At 41.2% G+C, this 23,423-nt stretch overlaps 1 protein-coding gene across 8 annotated transcripts in view; it reads left to right on the top strand.

Annotated features, from left to right (window-relative positions):
* Positions 1 to 23,423, top strand: part of RUNX1T1 (RUNX1 partner transcriptional co-repressor 1) — a 153,493-nt gene that overhangs the window by 73,906 nt on the left and 56,164 nt on the right. For all 8 annotated transcript variants that reach the window (XM_070382937.1, XM_070382940.1, XM_070382944.1 and 5 more), the window contains 3 exons: positions 17,500 to 17,637; positions 19,408 to 19,649; positions 23,195 to 23,284. In XM_070382937.1, coding sequence (XP_070239038.1) covers positions 17,500 to 17,637; positions 19,408 to 19,649; positions 23,195 to 23,284 — 470 coding nt within the window. The remainder of the gene's footprint in view (positions 1 to 17,499; positions 17,638 to 19,407; positions 19,650 to 23,194; positions 23,285 to 23,423) is intronic.

Genomic DNA, 23,423 nt, shown 5'->3' with positions numbered 1-23,423 from the left:
GAAAACCATACAGAAACTCTGTAAGTGCTATAACCAGGACAGGGGTGAAGGGAGGGTGGATCCTAAAGATACTTAGAAGTGAAATTGATAGGACACTGAACGGATTGGACATGGAAAAAGGATGGTGCAGAGGGAAGAGTCTTAGGATGTGGTATTTTGGGTCTGTTCGGTTGGCTAGAGACTGAAGTACAGAAGGAGGCACAGATTTCCTAAGGAAGATGTTAGATTTGATTCTGAGTGCAGCTGTCAATCAGATATCTGTGTAGAGTTGTTAAGCAAGCAGTTAGATAACTCCTGACTCTGGTTTCCAGGAGAGGGTCCTCTGGGGATACAGAGCCCTGGCGGGACCTCCTCGGACAGCGTAGGAGTTGAAGCCAGTTTAGAGGAGAAGGTGAGACCCAGGCACACAGGAGGGGCCAGGGTCCCAGAGAACTCAGGGAGATTCCTAGCGACAACTAGACGGATGATACTGCAGGAGAAAAGCAGTGAGAAATAGCTGGATGGATCCAAGACCGCTGAGAGCTCAAGTAAGATAAAAGATCGATCTGTATTTTTTGGATTAACCACAAAAAAGCTTGTGCCCTATGCTGGGTTGATTTGGAGGGAATGGTGTTGGGGGAGGCCCCATTGCAGTAGGGATCAAGTATACATTTGAGAGGCTGATTCTATTATTGTCATCATTATTTTATTGTTTCTATCACTGAAGAAATTTTGAAATCCCTATTAAGGGAAATAAAAAATCTGATTGCTTTGCTCTACTTGTACCTCCAGATCTGTATTTTTAAATAGGAAATATGTATTTAACCACCATTTACTTGAACTAGATTCTTAGCAGTGTGATAAATTCTGGACTGAGTTGATATGTGATATTGAAATGATATGCTCCCTGCTATTATGAAGCATTATAACAGTTTCTGTAAGCTCTGCAAAGAACGGAACAATAGAGTTTATCATACAGGGGATGGCAGGTGGCAAGGGGCATCAAGGACCCCTTTGAATAAGTGAATTTGAGCTGAGGTGGGTTTTCCTGGCTGAGTGAAAGGCCCTGATGTGAGATGAAACTTGTGACTGATTAAACCAATGAGGTCTGAGATTAAGATAGGAGAGGTAAGCAGAGACTGTCTACTGTCCTGAGTTATTTGTTGTTCAGTTGCTCAGTTATGTCTGACACTTTGCAATCCCTTGTACTGCAGCCCACCAGGCTTCCTTGTCCTTCACTATCTCCTGGAGTTTGCTGAAAAGCATGTCCATTGAGTCGGTGATGCCATCCAACCATCTCATCCTCTGTCATCCCCTTCTCCTCCTGCCTTCAATCTTTCCCAGCATCAGGGTCTTTTCCAATGAGTCAGCTCTTCGCATCAGGTGGCCAAAGTATTGGAACTTCAGCTTCACCATCAGTCTTTCCAATGAATATTCAGAATTGATTTCCTTTAGGATTGACTGGTTGGATCTCCTTGTAGTCCAAGGGACTCTCAAGAGTCTTCTCCAACACCACAGTTCAAAAGCATCAGTTCTTCAGCACTCAGCCATCTTTATGGTCCAACTCTCACACCTGTACATGACTACTGGAAAAACCATAGATTTGATTATATGAACATTTGGCAGCAAAGTGATGCCTGTGCTTTTTAATACGCTGTCTAGGTTTGTCATAGCTTATCTTGCAAGGAGCAAGCGTCTCTTAATTTCATTGCTTCAGTCACCATCTGTAATGATTTTGGAGCCCAAGAAAATAAAATCTGCCACTGTTTCCATTTATTTTCTGTCTACTTGCCATGAAGTGATGGGACCGGATGCCATGATCTTAGTCTTCTGAATGTTGAGTTTTAAGCCAGGTTTTTCCTTCTCCTCTTTCACTTTCATCAAGAGGCTCTTTAGTTCTTCTTCACTTTCTGCCATAAGGGTGGTGTCATCTGGATATCTGAGGTTATTGGTATTTTCTTCTGGCAATCTTAATTCCAGCTTGTGCTTCATCCATCTTGGCATTTTGCATGACATGCTTCAGTCCACGGGTTACAAAGAGCCGAACACAACTGAGCAACTGAACAACAACTCTGCATAGAAGTTAAATAAGCAGGGTGACAATATACAGCCTTGACATACTCCATTCCCAGTCTGGAACCAATTCGTTGTTCCATGTCTGATTCTAACTGTTGCTTCTTGCCCTGCATATGGGTTTCTCAGGAAGCAGGTAAGATGTTCTGGTATTCCCATCTCTTTAAGAATTTTTCAGTTTGATGTGATCCACACAATCAAAGGCTTTAGTGTAGTCAATGAAGCTGAAGTAGATGGTTTTCTGGAGTTCCCTTGCTTTTTCTGTGATCCAGCTAATGTTGGCAATCTCTGGTTCCTCCACCTTTTCGAATTTCAGTGTCCCTCTGGAAGTTCTTGGTTCACGTATTGTTGAAACCTAGCTTAAAGCCTAGCATTACCTTGCTAGCATGTGAAATGAGTGCAGCTGTGCAGTTTGAACATTCTTTGGCATTGCCCTTTTTTGGGACTGGAGTGAAAATTGACCTTTTCCAGTCCTGTGGCCACTTCTGAGTTTTCCAAATTTGCTGGCATATTGAGTTCAGCACTTTAACAGCATCATCTTTTAGGATTTGAAATAGCTCAGCTGGAATTCCATCCCCTCTACTAGCTTTGTTTGTAGTAATGCTTTCTAAGGCCCACTTGACTTCACATTCCAGGATGTCTGGCTGTAAATGAGCAACAACACCATCATGGTTATCCATGTATTCTTCTGTGTATTCTTGTCACCTCATCTTAATATCTTCTGCTTCTGTTAAGTTCATACCATTTCTGTCCTTTATCATGCCCATCTTTGCATGAAATGGTCACCTGGTATCTAGTTTTCTTGAAGGCATCTCTAGTCTTGCCCATTCTGTTGTTTTTCTCTATTTCTTTGTATTGTTTCCATAAGAAGACTTTCTTATCTCTCCTTTCCATTTTTGAGAACTCAGCATTCAGATGGGTATATCTCTCCTTTGCCCTTTGCTTCTCTTCTTTCCTAAGCTATTTGTAAGGCCTCCTCAGACAATCATTTTGCCTTGTTGCATTTCTTTTTCTTGGGAATGGTCTTGGTCACCACCTCCTGTACAATGTTAGGTTACTTAAAGTGTTTTTTTACTTTGTCTAAAGTAGAGTAGTCACTTCATCTGAGGATCAGAATATAAAGTTCCTAAGGGCAGTGATTTTCCTTTGCTTTGATTGACATCTCCCTGTTGTACAAAATAGTATTAGCACTTTGTAGATGGCTCAGACATTTTTGAATAAATACTGTGAGTTAGATGAATGAATACACTTGTGCTTGACAAGATTATTCCATCTCTTTTATGGTAAACAGATTGCAGAATAGGGGAGGAGTTGTGTTGATTAGCTCCAGTGAAAGCTGGTAGTGCTGGCCAGTGGTGGAGGAGGAGAAACACATCTCGGAGGGAGAATAATTTGATGGTGGCCCCATGGGAGCGAAAGAGGATCAGGGTATTTTATGTACGAACAACAGAGTGTTGCAGGGGTCCCTCTAAGTCACTGTGACTTAACTGAGCTCTTTCCAAATGCTTCTTTCTGCTCTGTGTGGGTTTGCTTTTTGACATTGCCATGCACCCTAGCTTCCTACTTACTCAAGGTTTATCTTACTTTGTTACCAAGCTCTGTGAATTTGATGTAGACTTTTAATACAGCACCTCCTCAATTTCCCTCGCATTCTCCGTGCTTAGGGCCATGTCTGTGCTGGATACTATATCAATTCTTGTCTACGCTGTTGATATCCAGTCTTCTTGCCCTCTTGCCTTTCTCACACTGTTTATTCTCTGCTCCATATATACCCATAATATAGAAATGAGTATATCATTCAGTTCTCTAAAAACTCTGTGCTTTCCCATCGCCTATAATGTAAAGTCTACATCAGCAGTACTGTTTGGTTGTACATTCATTTAAATTCAACACATATTCTTTTGAGCTCCTACTATTTGCTTGCCTGTGATTTAGTCACACAGGGCTTCCCTGGTTGCTCAGCTGGTAAAGAATCCATCTGCAATGCAGGAGACCCTGGTTTGATTCCTGGGTTGGGAAGATCCCCTGGAGAAGCGATAGGCTACCCACTCCAGTGTTCTTGGACTTCCCTGGTGGCTCAGATGGTAAAGAATCCACCTGCAATGCGGGAGACCTGGGTTGGATCCCTGGGTTGGGAAGATCCCCTGGAGGAGGGCATGGCAACCCACTCCAGTATTCTTGCCTGGAGAATCCCCATGGACAGAGGAGCCTGAAGGGCTATAGTCCATAGTGTCACCAAGAGTCAGACACGACTGCGTGACTAAGGACAGCACAGCACATACTCTGCCATACTCTGTGCACCTTCATAATTTTCTGCCTAGGATTACTAGCTCTTACCTGGATAATCGTAACTGATTGCATTGGACATGCCTGCTACCATTTTTCTGTGACCACTCTTGGGCCTGGCTTTGTAGCCTTCTTTGTTATTGGCAAATATGACAGATCTTGATGGGATAAAAATTGTCTGTGCTTTAAGACTCTTGAAGATTTGGATCGCCATTGAATGATTTTCACCTTCTGAAATAATCTGCACCTTGGCAGGAGGGTGTTAACATAAATGCTGATGTTCAGTTTATGGGCCCTTGGTGATGCCTTTGTGTTTCTCTGCTCTTATAAGCAGGAGTCACTTTTCTATGTATTTAGGAGTTGCAGCTTTTCCTTCACGTTTTCATTACACTCATTCAGTAAACATTCAACTGGTTGCTGGTGTCAGGGGTTTCAAACTTCTTCAACTGGAGGTCTCTTTTTTCCCAAAAGAAATCTTCAGTTCAGTTCAGTTCAGTTCAGTCGCTCAGTCGTGTCCAACTCTTTGCGACCCCATGAATCGCAGCACGCCAGGCCTCCCTGTCCATCACCAACTCCCAGAGTTCACTCAGACTCACATCCATCGGGTTAGTGATGCCATCCAGCCATCTCATCCTCTGTCGTCCCCTTCTCCTCCTGCCCCCAATCCGTCCCAGCATCAGAGTCTTTTCCAATGAGTCAGCTCTTCGCATGAGGTGGCCAAAGTACTGGAGTTTCAGCTTCAGCATCATTCCCTCCAAAGAAATCCCAGGGCTGATCTCCTTCAGAATGGACTGGTTGGCTCTCCTTGTAGTCCAAGGGACTCTCAAGAGTCTTCTCCAACACCACAGTTCAAAAGCATCAATTCTTTGGCGCTCAGCTTTCTTCACAGTCCAACTCTCACATTGATACATGACCACTGGACAAACCATGGCCTTGACTAGACGGACCTTTGTTGGCAAAGTAATGTCTCTGCTTTTCAATATGCTGTCTAGGTTGGTCATAACTTTCCTTCCAAGGAGTAAGCGTCTTTTAATTTCATGGCTGTCGTCACCATCTGCAGTGATTTTGGAGCCCCAAAAAATAAAGTCTGACAAGGAAATCTTAAAATATATTTATTTTTAAAACAGATTCATGTGGACCTATGCTGGTTAAGGTATCATAGTTAATCCCAAGCTGCTTGATAGCCTCTTGGTGACTCCAGGAACTACCTCCAGGAAGTGGTATTATACTCTGAAGCAGAATCACTTGAGTAACAGTGATAACAGACATGGGAGATATGACATTTCTAAAGGGTTTATACATATAAGTAATGCCTGGAGTCTACCAGTATTCATAAGACCCACATTTCTTTCCATACTTTATGATATTAAAATTGTTTTTTCTAACTAGAACCACCATTTGGGTACTTACTAATGTTTATAGCACTTTCTCTTGATGGCCTGCATGTCATCTTTTTTGAAAAATGAGTGAACAGTTTTAGTCTGTTTGGGGCCTATTCCATTGAAGTGAATATGTGCTTTCAGCATGTCTCCTGCCTGCTGACTCTCCTGTACTCCCCTCTGGGTAGCCATAAAATGACTGGTAATATCTTTGCCTGCTTTGTCAGAAACTTGCTTTGCTTTCTTCCTAGCTTACGTTCTCTCCTCATTCATTCAGAAAACCTTTACCTGCTTTGCCTACTGTTCTAGACACTCTACTAAATTCTGTGGAAGCTGCTGTTGCTGCTGCTGCTAAGTTGCTTCAGTCGTGTCTGACTCTGTGCGACCCCATAGATGGCAGCCCACCAGGCTCCCCCATCCCTGGGATTCTCCAGGCAAAACCACTGGAGTGGGTTGCCATTTCCTTCTCCAGTGCATGAAAGGAAAGGTGGAAGTAAAGTCACTCAGTCGTGTCCGACTCTTAGCGACCCCATGGACTACAGCCCACCAGGCTCCTCTGTCCATGGGATTCTCCAGGCAAGAATACTGGAGTGGGGTGCCATTGCCTTCTCTGGCTGTGGAAGCTGTAGGTAACAAAATCAGTCAGAATTTCTGCGTTTGTGAAGCTGACACTGTGACTAGGGAAACTTCAGAAACAGGATGAACGTATCAAGCGGGAGCTACTGAAGCACTCTAGAGGAAGGGCAAGGAGATGCATTGTCCCTGTAAGAGAGGACCCAGAAATGTTTGAAGTATTTTACTAGAAATCATGATTTAGTCATTCTTTTTTCATCTTGCATCCCACCTCATGCTCTTTCAATGCCTTGATGTCCTACTTCAGGTAGTCATCCCAGTTTCTGGACCAGCTGCTAACGCAGCTGCTAACCGGCTTGTTCCAGGACGAACTCGTGGCCTCGTTCTCCTGAACGTAGTTATCCCATTGTTGACTGATTACCTGGACTGAGCATGATTTCTCCTCCTGCTTCCTCAAAGCTCACTTTACTTAGTCACTAGGTTTCAAACATTTTTTTCCTTTTAACCATCAGACAAGATCATAAGCTGGAGTTCAACCTATAAATCAAGGAAAGATCTGAATGGGACTGGGAGGTGTTTCGGATGAGACCAAAGGCTCTCCTTCCTTCCCCTAGTCCCCACACTTTAAGGCTACATGTCACCTCCATGGCCTCCTATTGCAGAGCTTTTGTTTCTTAGGGTAACATTTCAGAGCTGTTTCTTTGAGCCCTGCCTTGTCCTTCTGTGATGACTGAAATACTCTATAACTGAGCTTTCTAATATGGTAGCCGTGCCACCATGGCTGTTGAACACTTGAATGTGACTAGTGTGACTGAGGAATTAAATTTTAAATTTTATTTACTTTTAATTAATTAAATTTTCAATGGCTACATGTGACTCAGTTCAGTTCAGTTCAGTTGCTCAATTGTGTCTGACTCTTTGCGACCCCATGAATCGCAGCACACCAGGCCTCCCTGTCCATCACCAACTCCCGGAGTTCACTCAGACTCAGGTCCATCGAGTCAGTGATGCCATCCAGCCATCTCATCCTCTGTCATCCCCTTCTCCTCCTGCCTTCAATCTTTCCCAGCATCAGGGTCTTTTCTAATGAGTCAGTTCTTTGCATCAGGTAGCCAAAGTATTGGAGTTTCAGCTTCAACATAGTCCTTCCAATAAACACCCAGGACTGATCTCCTTTAGGATGGATTGGTTAGATCTCCTTGGAGTCCAAGGGACTCTCAAGAGTCTTCTCCAACACCACAGTTCAAAAGCATCAATTCTTCGGCGCTCAGCCTTCTTTATAGTGACTAGTACGGTAGTTTCAGAAGGTGCAGTTCCAGTATAATGCTAACTCTAGATATAATATTTACTGAATGTTTCTTGTAGAAAATAGCAAGACACATTCTTATATAAAACTCCAGATCTTGTATGAAATAGCAGTAGTTGTAGATGATAGTGAACTCTGAGAACGCCTGGAGTAAGTTCTAGCTTGTAACCTCAAACAGATTATCTCCTCTTGTCCTCAGTTCCCTTTTAGAAGACGGGCAACTTTGTAGTACTTTTTCATAGTGAGATTTTAAAATAAGATTAAAGCATGCAGGGAATTTGGTGTAGTGCCTAATTACTTGATTTTAGTTGACTTATCCTAAGGGTTTTTGTGGGATTTTTTTTTCCCTTGTAAAAATAAAACATGTTTATTGCATAACATTTAAATAAAAGAAAGATAACAGAAAGAAACTAAAACTAATCTATGATTCTACCATCCATAGACAAGAACAGAAAAACTTTGAAATACGATAAAAATTGGTTTGAGTTCATAATATATTTTGCCTTTTTTTTGAATATATATGTGTATGATACATGACTATACTGTTACTATTATTGTAAAAAAAAAAAAGGGAGCCTTTGGAGACTATGTCATGTGTATAAATTGCCTTACACATCTCCTTTTCTAATATAAAGGCTTTAGGAAATATATTGTGATTACTGAAAGATATTTTAAAACTGGTAAACTCAGTAATCCAATTCAAAGATTTATCTTTCGTTACTTAATGTTTTCAGAGTGTAGATACTCTTTTTAGGACTTTTTAAGGATGGATAAAAGGTGTAGAAGATTGTATCTTAAATTTGTCATGTTTCTTGAAAGTTCTAGTATTTCAAAGTTGTGACTAAAGGCATGCCTTATTCTTACCTGAAAACTGGGTTCCCCTCTTGGTGGGTATTGCAGAAGATACAACCAGGAGAAGGAAGGATTTATTACTTGCAGCAAGTAAGGAGAACACTAGCGATCTTATCCAAAGCAGTGTCTCCCCGAATAGCAAAATTGGGGGAATTTTAAGCTACATGCATATTCATGAAGGACTGGAACAGAGAAGAATTCAACATAAAGGAACTTCCCTGATGGTCCAGTGGTTAAGAATCCACTTTTCAATGCAGGGGATATGGGTTTGATCCCTGCTTAGGGAGCTGAGATCCCACATGCTGTGCTGCAATGACTGCGTCTAGAGCTAGAGAGAAGCCTGCGCTCTGCAGTGAAGAGCCAGGGTGGTACAACGAAGACCCACTGCAGCCAAATAAGTAAATGAATATTTTTAAAAACTCAGCATAGACTTGGGGCAGAGGTTGACAGAATCCAAGCTTTAATTGACTGAAGTCACGAGGGTCAGAAAAGGTCAGAATCATCTTTCCTTAGGTTCGGGTGTCTTGAACTGTAGCTACCATCCTTACCAGGATGGAAGTCTTAGTTCCCGTAGAATAACTCCAAGATGTGTATCACATGGTTATGTGTATCCCTTGAGGAACAGCTGGGACTCTGATTTATTGCTGAACTGTTGCTTCTTGACTGCTTTTCCTCTGTTCTGCATTTCTTTGTTCCCTGAAGATCATTTACCACTGAGACCTGTTCAGGGACAAACATCATGTCTAGGCTTAGGTCACAAAAGGGCTTAGGCCTAAAATGGCTTCTCTTATGTCAAAAAGCTACATCTGGTTCTTTTCCTCCGAGGACACCCTATCCCATCTGCCTGCATCATGGCCTTATAGCAATATATATTCATTTACAATATTTATTGAGCACCTTTTATGTGTCAAGCACTGTGGCTATAAAAACAAATAATATGTCATCATAATTTCCTTTAAATAAATTACAGTTTAGTGGAAGAGACTGACCTTGGTTCTAAATAAAATGCGATCAGTGCCATAAGATGATCTAGAGAGTGAAATATGGAAATATAGGGTAGTTTTTGGGACAGCCCAGGATAGGAGAGTTGTGCTGGGGCATCCCAAGTGACAAAGAGGTAAAGAACTCACTTGCCTGCGCAGATGTAAGAGATGTGGGTTCGATTCCTGGGCCAGGAAGATCCCATGGCTGAGGGCATGACAACGCACTCCAGCACTCTTGCCTGGAGAATCCCATGGACAGAGGAGCCTGGTGGGCTACAGTCCATGGGGTCGCACGGAGTTGGACACGACTGAAGTGACTTAGCACGCACTAGCTGAGGTGAGACCCAGATGGAGTTTTAAAGGAGTGGTGGACTTAAGCAGACAGTGGTGGAGTGAAGAGTATGTCAGCTAAGGGATGCGGTGCAGTGGAACCCTGTGTGACCCAGGGGCTTTCAGAGGCCGTAGTAATTCAGGAAAGAGTTCAGAGGTGGCTGGGGGTACATGGGAGCCAGATAAGTCACAAAGCTCTGTCTTTCTGCATCCTAGTAAGACACAAGGACTTTATGCTTAACATTATAAAAGGTCTTTGGATGTGATTTGGAGAATGGATCAGAGATGAACTGTCAGATCAGAAAGTCCATTCAATGGAGTGTCGCTTAGGCAAGGTGAGAGGATAGTTTTATAAGAGTTTGAATTCAGCCTCTTGAAGTGAGTAGCATTCTAGATATTTGGTTCTAGGACTTGGAAGGGATATTAGTGCTAGAGTTACATGTACAAGTCATCCACATAATGGCCATGGTGTGACTATCACAGCACCAATGAAGTCACTAAGGAAAAGGTATAGAGTGAAAGTTTGAAGAGGAACACTGTGGGGAAATAGAGTAGTTATCATAGGGATGTCAAAGAGTGAACTTTTAAAAGAGACTGAGAAAGAACACGCAGGGAGGCCTGAGAAAAATGAGGAGAATGTTAGAATAATGGAGTCCAGAGGACAGTATGTTTCGTGAAGAAGGAAGTGGTGTACAGTATCAGCTGATACAAAGATGCCAGATAAATGGTACAGGTGTTTCTTGGATTAATAAGAGACAATTTAGAAGTTTCAGTAGGAGGAGAATACATTGATGCTATAGTCCAGGGTTATTTTACTCAGGATTCTTTGGTTGCAAGTAAAAAGTCAGCTCAAATTAAGATTTAGGTAAAGGAGGGGCTGATTGACTAGGAATGTTTGGAAGATCCAAATTATAGGAATTTTAGAGATGCAACTAGAATCCAGTAGAATGAGCACGTTTCCTGTGAGGCACCATCAGGATAATCTCTTGTCATTTCTTGGTCTCTTCCCGCCTGCTGCCTTCTTTTCCAACACACACCTGCTTTCTGGACATGAAAGGCAGCAGACTGTGTGATTTTCACCTCTGGATTGGAGTTATTTTCTTTCCTGAGGTGGCCCATCTCAGACTAAGTGCTGTGCCTGGGCCAGCCGCTGGTAGCTGGGGTATGAGGTCATCAAAGAACATGGTGACTCCCAAGGTAGCTATGAGATTAGAGGGCGTGGCACGTCCCTGTGCTGGGAGGGAAACTTTCTAGGCAGGGGTCTTATAGGTGTCTACTCCAAGTACATGTAAGGAGGAAAAGGAAATAAGGAAAGTGAGTGTAGATGACGCTTTCAAGAACCTGAGCTTTGAAAATGAGTGTTTTGATGATAGTTTAAACAGAGGAATTTGGACATTTGTACAGTTATTTTGTGACCAAATCATTGACAGAGATTTAGTAATGAGAATTGAAAATCGTATTTAAAAACAAGAGCTAGATATTTAATGTTTCTGGAAAAAGATTTCTGTTCAGGCAGAGTCTTGTGGACATAGAAGTTTATGTAAACAGAGGAAGTCTGGTGGTCACTTTATTGTCAATACATTTTCTGAGTAGTCTCTTTTTTGTTTGAGATTATCATGAGCCACATGTGGAGAAAGAAATTAGAGAATATTAGAGTTTTCAAAAGATCCTTGAGGTCATGTATTCCAAGATGCTGAATTTTATAAATAAGAAAAGTAAACTCCAAAGAAGTGAAAGAATCACTTTCAGACAGAAGAAAAAGGGGTATTTTCTGCTTTGGCTTCTCTTTGATGGGTTAGGAAGTCTTTCTTAGAACCTTTTCTATAGGCCTCCCTTCATGACCCATTGTCCATAATTGGAGCACAGCTCTCACCTCTGAAACCTGTTGCTGATAAGGGGAATGTGATAACCTGAGTAATATAAAACAAGCAGAATCTGCCCGTAAGAATTGTGTATCTGAACAAAATCGGGGCTCTTCCGCGGGGAAGACCGGGATAAAAGCTGATGAGAAGGAACTCAGCACTATCTGTGACATAAGGTAAGCTAAAGAGCTTATATTTTATTCTGCAGTCAGTGGGACATTCCCAATGTATTTAAACTAGATAATAGGTCAGATCAGATTTGAATATCAGAAATAAATATCTTCACATAACACATGGTAAGACATGAGGTAACAGGTCATCCTTACACTTTGTCTATGTAAGGTGGTGGCACAGTTGAACTGAATTTTGGATTTTCGTAATCTTTACTTATTACCTGCATTCCATTTTCTCATGTATTTATATGCTGTTGATGATTCTGTGTTTGTCTTTTGCCATGGAATTAGGGTTGTTGTCTTTAAACTGGCTATAATATAGGGACTGGGTTTGTAAAAGTTATGAATTAACATTCCTTCTTGTGAAAGCTATGCGTGCATGCTAAGTAGCTTCAATTGTGTCTGACTCTTTGCGACCCTATGGACCAAAGTCCACCAGACTCCTCTGTCCATGGAATTCTTCAGGCTGGCGTAGGTTCCCTTACCCTTCCTAGGGGATCTTCCCTACCCAGGGATTGATCCTGCCTCTCTTATGTCTCCTGCATTGAAAGGCAAGTTCTTTATCCTTAGCGCCACCTGAGTAGTGATGAAAGCCATGGTTGTGTTTATTTTTTAAACGTCTTCCTAAGGAGGCACTTAAATTGCTATCAAGTTGCTTACTGTACTTCCCTGTTAGTTCAGATGGTAAAGAATCTGTCTGCAATGTAGGAGAACTGGCTTCGATCCCTGGGTGGTGAAGATCCCTTGGAGAAGGAAGTGGCAACCCACTCCAGTATTCTTGCCTGGAGAATCCCATGGACGGAGGAGCCTGGCGGGCTACAGTCCACAGAGTCAGACACGACTGAGTGACTAACACTTCACTGCTTACTGTCAGTATTATCACTGGTTGGGGTGTTTGAGTGTATAATACAGAGTCACATATACAGATGTTGTACAGATAGGCTATAATAAATGCTAAGAGAGATGTAGAGGAAGCCTGATACTGTTGATATGTAGGGCAGCTGGGGAAAGCTTTAAGAGGATGTGGAATCCATAATGAGCAGTAAGTAATGTACAAGATGGGACATGTTCTAGATAAAGGAAACAAAAGCTCTATAAAGAAAGGCAGAAAAGTCAAGGAGTAATGTCAAGGTGCCCTACATAGGCAGAGCATACAATTGGGAAAAGGCATTGGAAATAAAGCCATAAATGGATCATGGAGAGGAAGGCCAAAGAGAAGACGCTCACACAAGTTGGTGCCTGATACGAGTAGGCACTGTGGTGGGGTCCTGTCGCAGCAGAGGATCGCATCCCCGTTCTTAAGAGGGACTGAAAAGGAAACAGAAAGTGGAAGTGAAAGTCACTCAGTCATGTCCAACTCTTTGCAACCCCTTGGACTATACAGTCGATGGAATTCTCCAGGCCAGGATACTGGATGGGTAGCCATTCCCTTCTCCAGGGGATCTTCCCATCCCAGGGATCAAACCCAGGTCTCCCGCATTGCAGGTGGATTCTTTTCCAGCTGAGCTGCCAGGGAAGAGTAACTCACTCAGGGTAACTCACTTGCCTGAAGGCTCACTGCTAATGGTCGAGAGTCTACATTTGCAACCACGTCTGTCTTAACTTGGAAGTTCTGTTATCGCTGTTAATAAATATCCTTCCCACTGTATAATTGCATCCGGCTGAAATGTTAGCATTTGACTTTTATTCTTAAGCATTGTTGAAGGGTTCTGAGCAGGAATGAGTGTTGCCAGAGGTGTTTATCAAGGAAATGAGGTGTTGGTGTTGTAGAGGCTGGAACGGCTACCTTTCGAGTCTGCAGACAATTGCTTGTAACATCTCACACCCAGTCACTGGAAGCACTAAATGGCTCCATTGTCAGAACCGTATTTGCTACATTTTCCAGAGAAATAAAAATTAAACTCTGTGCCAGCTTTTTCCTCCTGCCTTTCCATTTAGTAGTACCTTGGTCTTTGGTTCCACTTGGGCGTAATCCTCTTTGGTGCGTGCCTTGTAGCTTTCTTAACTAATACCCAGATAAGACTAACTCTGAACTAACTACTAATTGACCGAAAAGTTCCTCGGTCCATAACACCTGTGAAACAGATATTTCTTCTTTTAAAACTGATGTGATGAACTCTGATAGAAAATGTTATACCATTCATTATACCAATACTGAACTCTTTTACACCAATCATCTCTAGAGTGGTATGTAAACAAGGGGAATGCAGAATGCCTGTTCTTCATACTTGAAAAACACATCTGGAACTATTTGAACTAACTAAAAGCAAAATAAGTGCCATGGCGGATTATGCCATACCTTTTCACATAAAATAACAACAACAAAAAAGGAAATGGAAAACATACCACTTCTAGAGGGCCCTGACATTGAACTGGGTATTGAAATGCTATCAGTAATGTATTTATATATACCACATTTCCTTCCATGCATCAGGCATCTTTGGTACATATGTGCTGGATATTTGCCATGTGAGTTGAAAACTTACCATATAGGGAAGATGTTGTTTAGAAATGGTGTGAATCATTAAGGTAGATGATTCTTTTATAAAATACATAATTTACTGATCTGATAACTTTTTTCTTTCTTTCTCTTTGGGTTTATCATTTTGTGTCAATAAATGTCAGCTTTCCCCCACAGCAACTAAAAATAGAAATTACATACAAGAACAATATAATTTTCATAGACTTAGAAAACTGCTTAAGAAATATTATAGCTTAATATTGGTTTTACTATATCCTCTAATTTGAAATGGAATCAAATACTTCTATGATTGAATCATAGCTCTTTTACTGTTTGCTATAGAAATTTCAAGAATATATATTTCAGAATGTTTTTTTAAAAAATAATCCAAAGCAAATGCAACAGAACTCAGCATAGTTAAAACACATTTTCTGAGTTTACTTGCATCTCTCTGCTCCAGAGGGTTTTTGTGTGTGTATGTATGGCTTAGGCCTGGCTGGTTATTTCACCATCTATCTCAATTCTGGATTGACTGCAGTGAACAGCACAGAATGAGTTACATATGGTCCCACTTTGTCAAAGTTTGTAGGACCTCTGGGTTGGAACTCCTTTTCATCAGAGTGAAACTAACCATCACAGAAATGTGGCCGATGTCAAAATCCTAAATACACATACACATGTACATACATTCTGGTGAAAGTGTGTATATTACTGTTAGAAGTGGTGTGTTTGGCTCTTCACTGGCTTAGTGCTTATTGCTCCTAAAATGATGACATTTCAGAAATTAAAAAAAAAAGAGTTGTTCATCTACCTTTTATAATAATTACTGCTGTCATTATGGTTAAATTCTGCATAGGAATCATGTTACATAAGTGGACCAAGACAGGTATTCAAAGGCGTTCAGATTAAAATTGCGAATGTATCAAAAGTCTTCTAAAACTGGGCAGAAGACAAACGCAAGTTTTATCTTAAAAGAGTCTGAAGAGGAAACCCATTGTCAGCTTGATAGTTCATCATCCCCTTTTTTCTTAGCGCGGGCTGTTGGAGAAAGAGTAGTAAAAAGTGGGTGTAGGATATATCCTCAAGTTTAGATCTTGCTCAGGAATTGCATCAAGGTGAGGCAGGGCCCGTGTCTGCCAAGGCTCAGCCTTTCCGGGTGCTGAAGCTGTCCCCTGTGACTTCCTCCCAAGGCTCTGCCTGGAGGGATGCTGAAGCTGTCCACTGTAACCTCGGGCCCCTTTCTCCCTGCCTTTTCGTTCTGTTCCCTCTTTCTCGTCTTCCCTTCTATTGCTTGCTATGTTTATTTATTTATTTTCTGTTATTCCCACTTCCCCTCCCCCCCCCTTCCTTTCTCTGTGCCACCACGTGCTTCAAATCTGTGGGTCTGGACTGCCTTCGCTAACAGCTCTGTGTGAGTGTTAGCAGAATGCAAACCAGATGGACCAGCAGTTCCCACTGTTATCTCCCAGCCGACTCTGGCAAGCCTGCCTTTATCCTTCCTTCCTTGGCAAGAGAGAAATATTTGCCTTTATTTAGGGAGACTTGTATTCGCTGCTGTACCTCTTCCCTAAGCTGCAGCATAAGTGGAAAGCTATTTATTCCCTTGTTGCTGAGGTTGGTTGAGGTGAGTAGACTGTGCAATGAATTTAACTATCAAAGAAGTAGTTTTGAGCCTGCCTAACTTCTACTTTTCTCTAGAATAAGGTATTCACTGGCACTGGTTGTAAGACGCTCTGGAATAGCATATGAGGACAAGTTTTTAATAATAAGATAAAGGTAGAGGTGCTCTCCATGTATTTCACCATCATTCCACTCGGAACACTTATTCACTATAGGGAATAGTCATTGTTATTCAGCCAGCAGTAGAGACGAAGAAATAGAGATCCTGGTACTTACTGTTCACTGATTCATCTTTCAAAATACTCTTTATTAGAATGGTGATTACTTTGATTCTTTTATTACACCTTCCCTTATGTGGTATCTGTGCTATTTCAGCTTTCAAATGTTATGTTCTGTTGCATCCCAAGTCTTAACAAAATTGCTTTGAATAAAGGTGAGGTCAATTTGGAATTGTCATAGTAATAATTTGAGCTTTTCATTTTAATAATTGACAAGTAATTTTGAGAGTTTTTCACTATGGTGATCATATTGATGTTTTAAGAGACCCATTCTTATGAATAGTCTATATTATTTTACTTTTCAAAAAGTCTAATTGGTAGATATCTGTGCCTCAGGCTGCAAGAGGCACTTCAGAAACATTTTTGGGGGTATGTGTGCATGTGTACACATATTTGGTAGAAAATTGCATCTTAAAAAAAAAGCAAACACCCTTTTTTTTTTTTTTACTGGAGATCTGTTTCTCTGAGTAGATTAGATTGAGAAGTTTAAAATTGCAAGAGAAAAATACACTTAGTATAAAAGTTCTGAAGTACCTTATTGGGTAGTCAGGGAATTTCTCCCTGTCACATACTCATAAAAAAATATTAGGAGGGTCTTTAGTTCTTTTGAGTTCTCAGTTTGCTATTTTTCCATTCTTACTCTGCCAGAGATTGTTGGTTGAAGTATTGGTTACATATTTTTTAAATGGTGGATCATAAACTCATAAATTCTAAGTCAATAATAACTTCATTGTGTGACATTTATGTAGTGGTGATTTTTCAAACAGGGCAGAAAAAAAAAATGAAGTGAGAGGTTATGACCAGGAGACATAGCCTGCTTCATCTATTAGACTGGAAAACTAAGCATGGAAAGGGGATGGCAAGTATTACAGAAAGAGCTATCGCAGAACATCAGCATCTAACAGGATCCCACCTGCATAACAGAGCCTCAGATTTGTGTACTTTCTGAGCTGCCTGAGGGCTTCATTACTGGCCCACTTCCTCGTCTATTTTTTACATCTTGCTATGTTGGCTTCAGCTTCAAGTGAAGTTGTGCTGTTGCATATAACACTACCAAAGGTAGCATCTGCCCAAGCCAGAAATAACAATAGGATGTAAAATTACCCAGTTAGAAATGAGGTCCTGCCATCTGTGCTACACCTTCTTCAGAGGGGTTTGCATGATAAAGTCTTGATTTAAGCCTCAGTAGATAGACCTATTTTATTGACAGAAGATGCTAGGTTTCTTCTGTTACCTTGCTTGTAAAAGAAGATGAGCCCCACTGATAAAACCTAGGTGCTAAAAAAAAGAAAACCCCGAGGTGCTTAAAGAGTCAAATAACATGATCGTGGTGGCGTCCTCCAGATCGTACCGAGAAGCACTCCACGATGCCAGACTCACCTGTGGATGTGAAGACCCCATCCAGGCTGACTCCTCCCACCATGCCACCTCCCCCAACAACTCAAGGGGCTCCCAGAACGAGTTCATTTACACCAACTACGTGTAAGTAGACGTTTCTGCGTTTTCTGTTTTCAAGTTCAAATTAATCTTGTTTTCTGCAAATAAAAATCAAGGGACAAGAAGATCTAGCATAATGTCTTATGCATAAATTAAGATCCCATTTTAGCTTGCTCCTTTTGACTTGGAACATTTTACTAGGCTGCAATTATTTCCAGGTTCCTTCTGATCTTCTAATACCACTTTCTTCCATTATTTACAAATAATGTTAAAATCTACATTCTTAAGTTAAAAGGGGGATTGTTTTATGCAACCAAAGCATGCAGAAACCTTTTTGAAATAAGGAGCATCTTTCTTGTGTTGAACCTGTCAGACATTTATTAAATGTTTATTCCATTTCAGCTTGGCTCAGGACTTGTGTTCTGAACCAGTGGAGTGTACGGCGTTTTGTGTCAGTCTTGGAAAGGACAGACTATTCTGACAGAATACCAACTTCCCTTTCATTCCTGTATGTTTTAGTAGGGATGAGCTTTGTTTTCATCGATCTGAAAATCCTGGTCAAACTATCATCAAAGATTTGTGAAACTAATATTTACAGACCATGCGCCCTGAAATCTATATGTGAATGAAAAATAACTAATAAGCAAAAATAGATCTGTGGGTGTATAAGGGATCAGCAAAAGAGATATCCAGGCTGTTTATGAACGATTGCACTGCCATTTAAAAGGCCTTTCCAAACATGTAAGGAGCAGGGGGCTGCAACATTGCCAAGTTGTAACCCTGTCAGCTTGCATTTGGTTTGTTTTTACCCAGACTCACAGTGATAGGCGTATGCCTGCTGTGAGAGGGCCTAGTGAGATATCATTTCTTGACAGGTAGCTCTGGTCCTCACTTGGGACAAGACCATTTTATTTTCTTGAAACTTCTAAGAATGATAAGGTACTTAAAACATCTTCAAACTATCAATGGAGGTCATTTATCAAAATTATATTTCAAAGATGGGTTTGATAAATATCTACCATGATAAAGTCAATAGTTTCTTTGGTGAGAAATGTGTAAATTTTTCTACCCTAGTTCTTACAGATTATTACCTTGATGTTCAAGTAAATTTTATCGAGTGAGTTCACTGAGTTACCGCCTATCCATGCTATTAGTTGGATTGAGATGTCCCTTTTGGTTTCTAGAAATAACTTCAATAATTACCATATCCATTTTGGCTTCTTACATAAAATTTGTGTTTTCCTTAAAGAAGTGGTTAAGAAATATGAGGGGGAGAAAATAGCCTTCTAATTGGGTGGTATAAGGTTAAAACTTGAAAGTACTCTTTCTATAAACACAGCTGTCAGTTGTGTGTACAAAACATGATTTAAAATGTCCAGTGATAAATTTAGTCTCCACCAAATGTACACTTTCTCTCGGGGAGCCGTTTAGAAAGGAATAGTTCTGTTACATTGATGTAAGCCTGTGACAAAAAGCTGACATCCAAAATGCTGTTTGTTCTGTGTTTGAAGCGTTTCAGGTGGCTGGCATATGCGTGCTTGGGAGGCAGGGCTGGCCCTGCGCCCCAGCCAGCCGCCATTGATTACCAGCTTCTGTGCAGACTGTCTTCCTGCAGGGCGAGGGGTCCACCCCTGGAGTCATGGAGCACCCGAGCCCCTGGCCACCCTCTGACGTCAAAGCATCTCACCAAACACCCCGCAGCTTTGAAATGGCTCAAAGTCCCCAGATTGGAAGGGAAGGACCCTTAGTTGTGATTTTCTTGTTGACCTGTTTTATTCGTTTTCTTCTTCTTTCTGATTTTGCGCCCTTCGACAGTAACCAATGGCACGAGCCATTCGCCCACTGCCTTGAATGGCGCTCCGTCGCCGCCCAACGGCTTCAGCAACGGGCCTTCCTCCTCTTCCTCCTCGTCTCTGGCTAATCAACAGCTGCCCCCAGCCTGCGGCGCCAGGCAGCTCAGCAAGCTGAAACGGTTCCTCACTACCTTGCAGCAGTTTGGCAATGACATTTCGCCAGAGATAGGAGAGCGAGTCCGCACCCTCGTCCTAGGCCTGGTGGTAAGCCAACGGAACGCGGCCCAACCTGGGGGAAGGGGGAGGGTGGGGAGACTCCAAGCACAGGTTGCGTTCTCGCAGCCCTTTTGTTTCCACACCGGGTATTGCGTGCAAGTCTAATTCTGTAGGAACAAGGGTTTCAGGTCTGCATTACGTATTGACCCCCAGCGTGATTTCTTTTACCGTTTGGCTGTGGTTATACAGATTTATCGTTATCTTGGCCGTAATTGTGTATGTGCATAAAATTTAATAGGTATATCCTCCTGGCGTGGTTAAGGTACTTCTACAATGGCAAAATATTTTTGTTATGTTAGTGGTTTGCTTAATGTAATGGGGTGCCTATTTTAACTTCGTTGCTTTGGGGAATTTTTATTAGCAGCCTAGATGAGCAAGAATTTATAACAAGTAACACGTTATTCTTTTATGTTTTCATTTTTAAGACTAGTAACAGTAAATTTTGTGTGTGTGTCGGGGGCGGGGGGGAATGCATGTAGCATAACATTTACCATTTTAACCATTTCTGGGTGTGCAGTTCAGTGGCATTAAGTACATCCGCATTGTGGTATAACCATCACTACTGTGCATTTCCAGAACTTTCTCATCACCCCAAACTGAAATTGTACATATAAAACAATAATACCCTGATTTCTTCATCCCTTAACCCTTTGTAACCATTCTTTTTGTTGTTGTTGTTACAGGTAGAATTACATAAACCATTAGTTTGAGAATAGAAGTGTTGATTTGGGCACATTATACTACAATGTGTCCATTGTCACACTGGAAATTGGAACATATTTCTTTTTTTATTTTGCATTCTAAATCACTTTTACATGTCCTGTGATTTTCTTTATAAATAAGAATTTTCATTTAGGATGATGATTTCATTTGTTTTATTACATAGACTTATCATGGGCCAACCCATACCAGTGTGTTTTACAAAAGAAGTTCTAAAAGTCTGGGTGAGAGGCTACTGCAGTAGACTTGCTTCAGATCATGGTATCTCACATTTGACAGAGCTGTTACAATTCAATTTTTAACCCTTACCTCCCTCTCCTTCACACTTTAAAAACAAGCAGCTTTCACATATTCCAGAATCCATCAGCAGCACCTTGTATTCCTCTGTGACAGGAAGGCAATTTTGACATAAGTGTGTCAGCATAGGCACTTACTTTTGTCAGTATTTACCTTTTCCTTTTTATTTATTCTTGAGTTTTGTACAAAGTCTTTTTGACACATAAGTAACTTACATCGTAGAACCACAAAGTAAATCCAAAAACAGTAATTGTGTTGTCGTGTTTGTTACTAGTTAAAAAAAAAAATGTCTTTTTGAAAACTGCTTTTTAAATCTGATAGGTTCTTTAACCATGCTTTCTGTAACTTGAAATATATGAAAATTTGATAGCTTTAAGTAGCTTTCTTCCCACTTATTAAGTGCAATGCTTTTGAGGGTAGTACTTAAGATATTTATCTTTTTGGAGATAAGTTAGAGAAAGACATTAATAATGCTAGGCAGGCAGTGAACATTTGTCAAATGATGAATGAACAGAGAATGAATTTTGCTTTGAGCATTTGACTGCAGGCTTTGACACATCATTTTATTTATATACATTTTACATGTGGGGAAACTGAGGTTTACAGAAGAAAACTATTCTAGGCCACCCAATTGGTAGTGACTGACAGCCCTATGATTTGAACTCAGGTAGTAATCATAATGAATCAGATGCTGTCATTTAGATGGAGTTAAGAAAAGTGTTATTGGAGAAGGCAATGGCACTCCACTCCAGTACTCTTGCCTGGAAAATCCCATGGACGGAGGAGCCTGGTGGGCTGCAGTCCATGGGGTCTCAAAGAGTCAGACACGACTGAACGACTTCACTTTCACTTCTCATTTTCATGCACTGGAGAAGGAAATGGCAACCCACTCCAGTATTCTTGCCTGGAGAATCCCAGGGATGGGGGAGCCTTGTGGGCTGCCGTTTATGGGGTCGCACAGAGTCGGACATGACTGAAGTGACTTAGCAGCAAGAAAAGTGTTATAAGAACTGTTTAAACGTGCAAACACAACGGGCATGGGCTTTAGGAAAATGGAGCCATAGAAACAAAATGAAAGATTAAAAAAATGTATTCTCTGATCCTTGTTGTTACAGATAGGAAGTTAGTGTTTATTCATAGTTTCAAGAGAAGATGCTTCAAGTCTGGAGGTATAAAAACCTTAGAACTTGATGCCCCCATACTCTGTCATGAAAGGAAAAGGAACTTGCCTTGAAAAGTAGGTGGAGCGCTGTTCTAAAGTCCTTAGGTCACAAATACCTAATCTTGTCGGGTGTGAGGATAACTGAACAGTTGAAAAAGCTGAGACTGAAGTTCACAGTTGTGCTTCTGCCTAGAGACTAAGAAAAATGAACCAGACTATGGTTAATTCACTCAACTTTATAGTAGGTCAGTGGTCTATTAAATAGATGCTTTTATCAAGGAATATTACCCATTGTAGGACCCAAACCCTGAAGATTGAGGGTGTGTTTTTATGGCCTAGGTTAGGAGTGAATTCAGCTCATCATGTATAGTCTCTTTCAGATCAGATCAGTCGCTCAGTCGTGTCCGACTCTTTACGACCCCATGAACCGCAGCACGCCAGGCTTCCCTGTCCAGTGCCTCTAGGATAAATGCAGTTCCTTGGATAACTGGGAAGTTTTTTTCACCCTGTGAGACTTAGTAACTCAGAGAAGGCTCAGACCTTTTCTTTGGCCTCATTAATACAGCACACTACCCGTCTTAGCTGTTCATCCTGAGCCAAGATGCTCTGATAAGCAAAGAAAGGATACAAGATGGGAAAACAGGAGGAGAAGGGTATTTCCATCAGCAAGATCAGCTCCATCACATGTGGGATGATCTGAGACATTATGGCACCCCACTCCAGTACTCTTGCCTGGAAAATCCCATGGGCGGAGGAGCCTGGTAGGCTGCAGTCCGTGGGGTCACAAAGAGTTGGACATGACTGAGCGACTTCACTTTCACTTTTCCCTTTCATGCATTGGAGAAGGAAATGACAACCCACTCCAGTGTTCTTGCCTGGGGAATCCCAGGGATGGGGGAGCCTAGTGGGCTGCCTTTCTATGGGGTTGCATGGAGTCAGACAGGACTGAAGTGACTTAGCAGCAGCAACACTTGCCTTTGGCCTTTAATTGATCTGTTGTGCTTTTAAATACATCCAAATGTGTTTGTTTTCCATAAAGGTAGTAAGTTTCTTCATAATCGCGGGGACTTCTCTGGCAATTAAACTATGGTAAGGTGCCTGCACATTATTCTCAAAGTACCAAATTAAATGTGTTTGATTTTCAGGTGCAGTTTTTAGATGTAGGTGGTACAGTAACTGATAATATATGATCTTTTTTTTTTTAAATAGAGTCAAGCGGTTTCATAAAGAAGAATTTGCTCTCTGTATGTGTGTCTGCTGGTTAGCACCATGTTGTGACAATATTAGTAATTGATTAGTTTCGGTATTTTTACCAAGGGACAAATGTATTTATAGTACATATTTTCTCCCACAGAACTCTACTTTGACAATTGAAGAATTTCATTCCAAACTGCAAGAAGCTACAAACTTCCCACTGCGACCTTTCGTCATCCCATTTTTGAAGGTATTGCTCAGCTCACTGGTCTGGAAAGTATTTTCAAACCATACTGTTGCTAGGTCACAACAGTGTTTCTTTTTAGGTGGGGGTCAGAACATTTAAGGGCATTTTGACTTAGTTTAATGGGATGAAAACTATCTGAATA

Source organism: Bos mutus, chromosome 14 (assembly GCF_027580195.1).
Source record: "Bos mutus isolate GX-2022 chromosome 14, NWIPB_WYAK_1.1, whole genome shotgun sequence".
In the NCBI taxonomy this organism is placed as follows: Eukaryota; Metazoa; Chordata; class Mammalia; order Artiodactyla; family Bovidae; genus Bos; species Bos mutus.
Note: the sequence above shows the minus strand (reverse complement) of the source record. Positions and strands in the feature narration are given on the sequence as shown.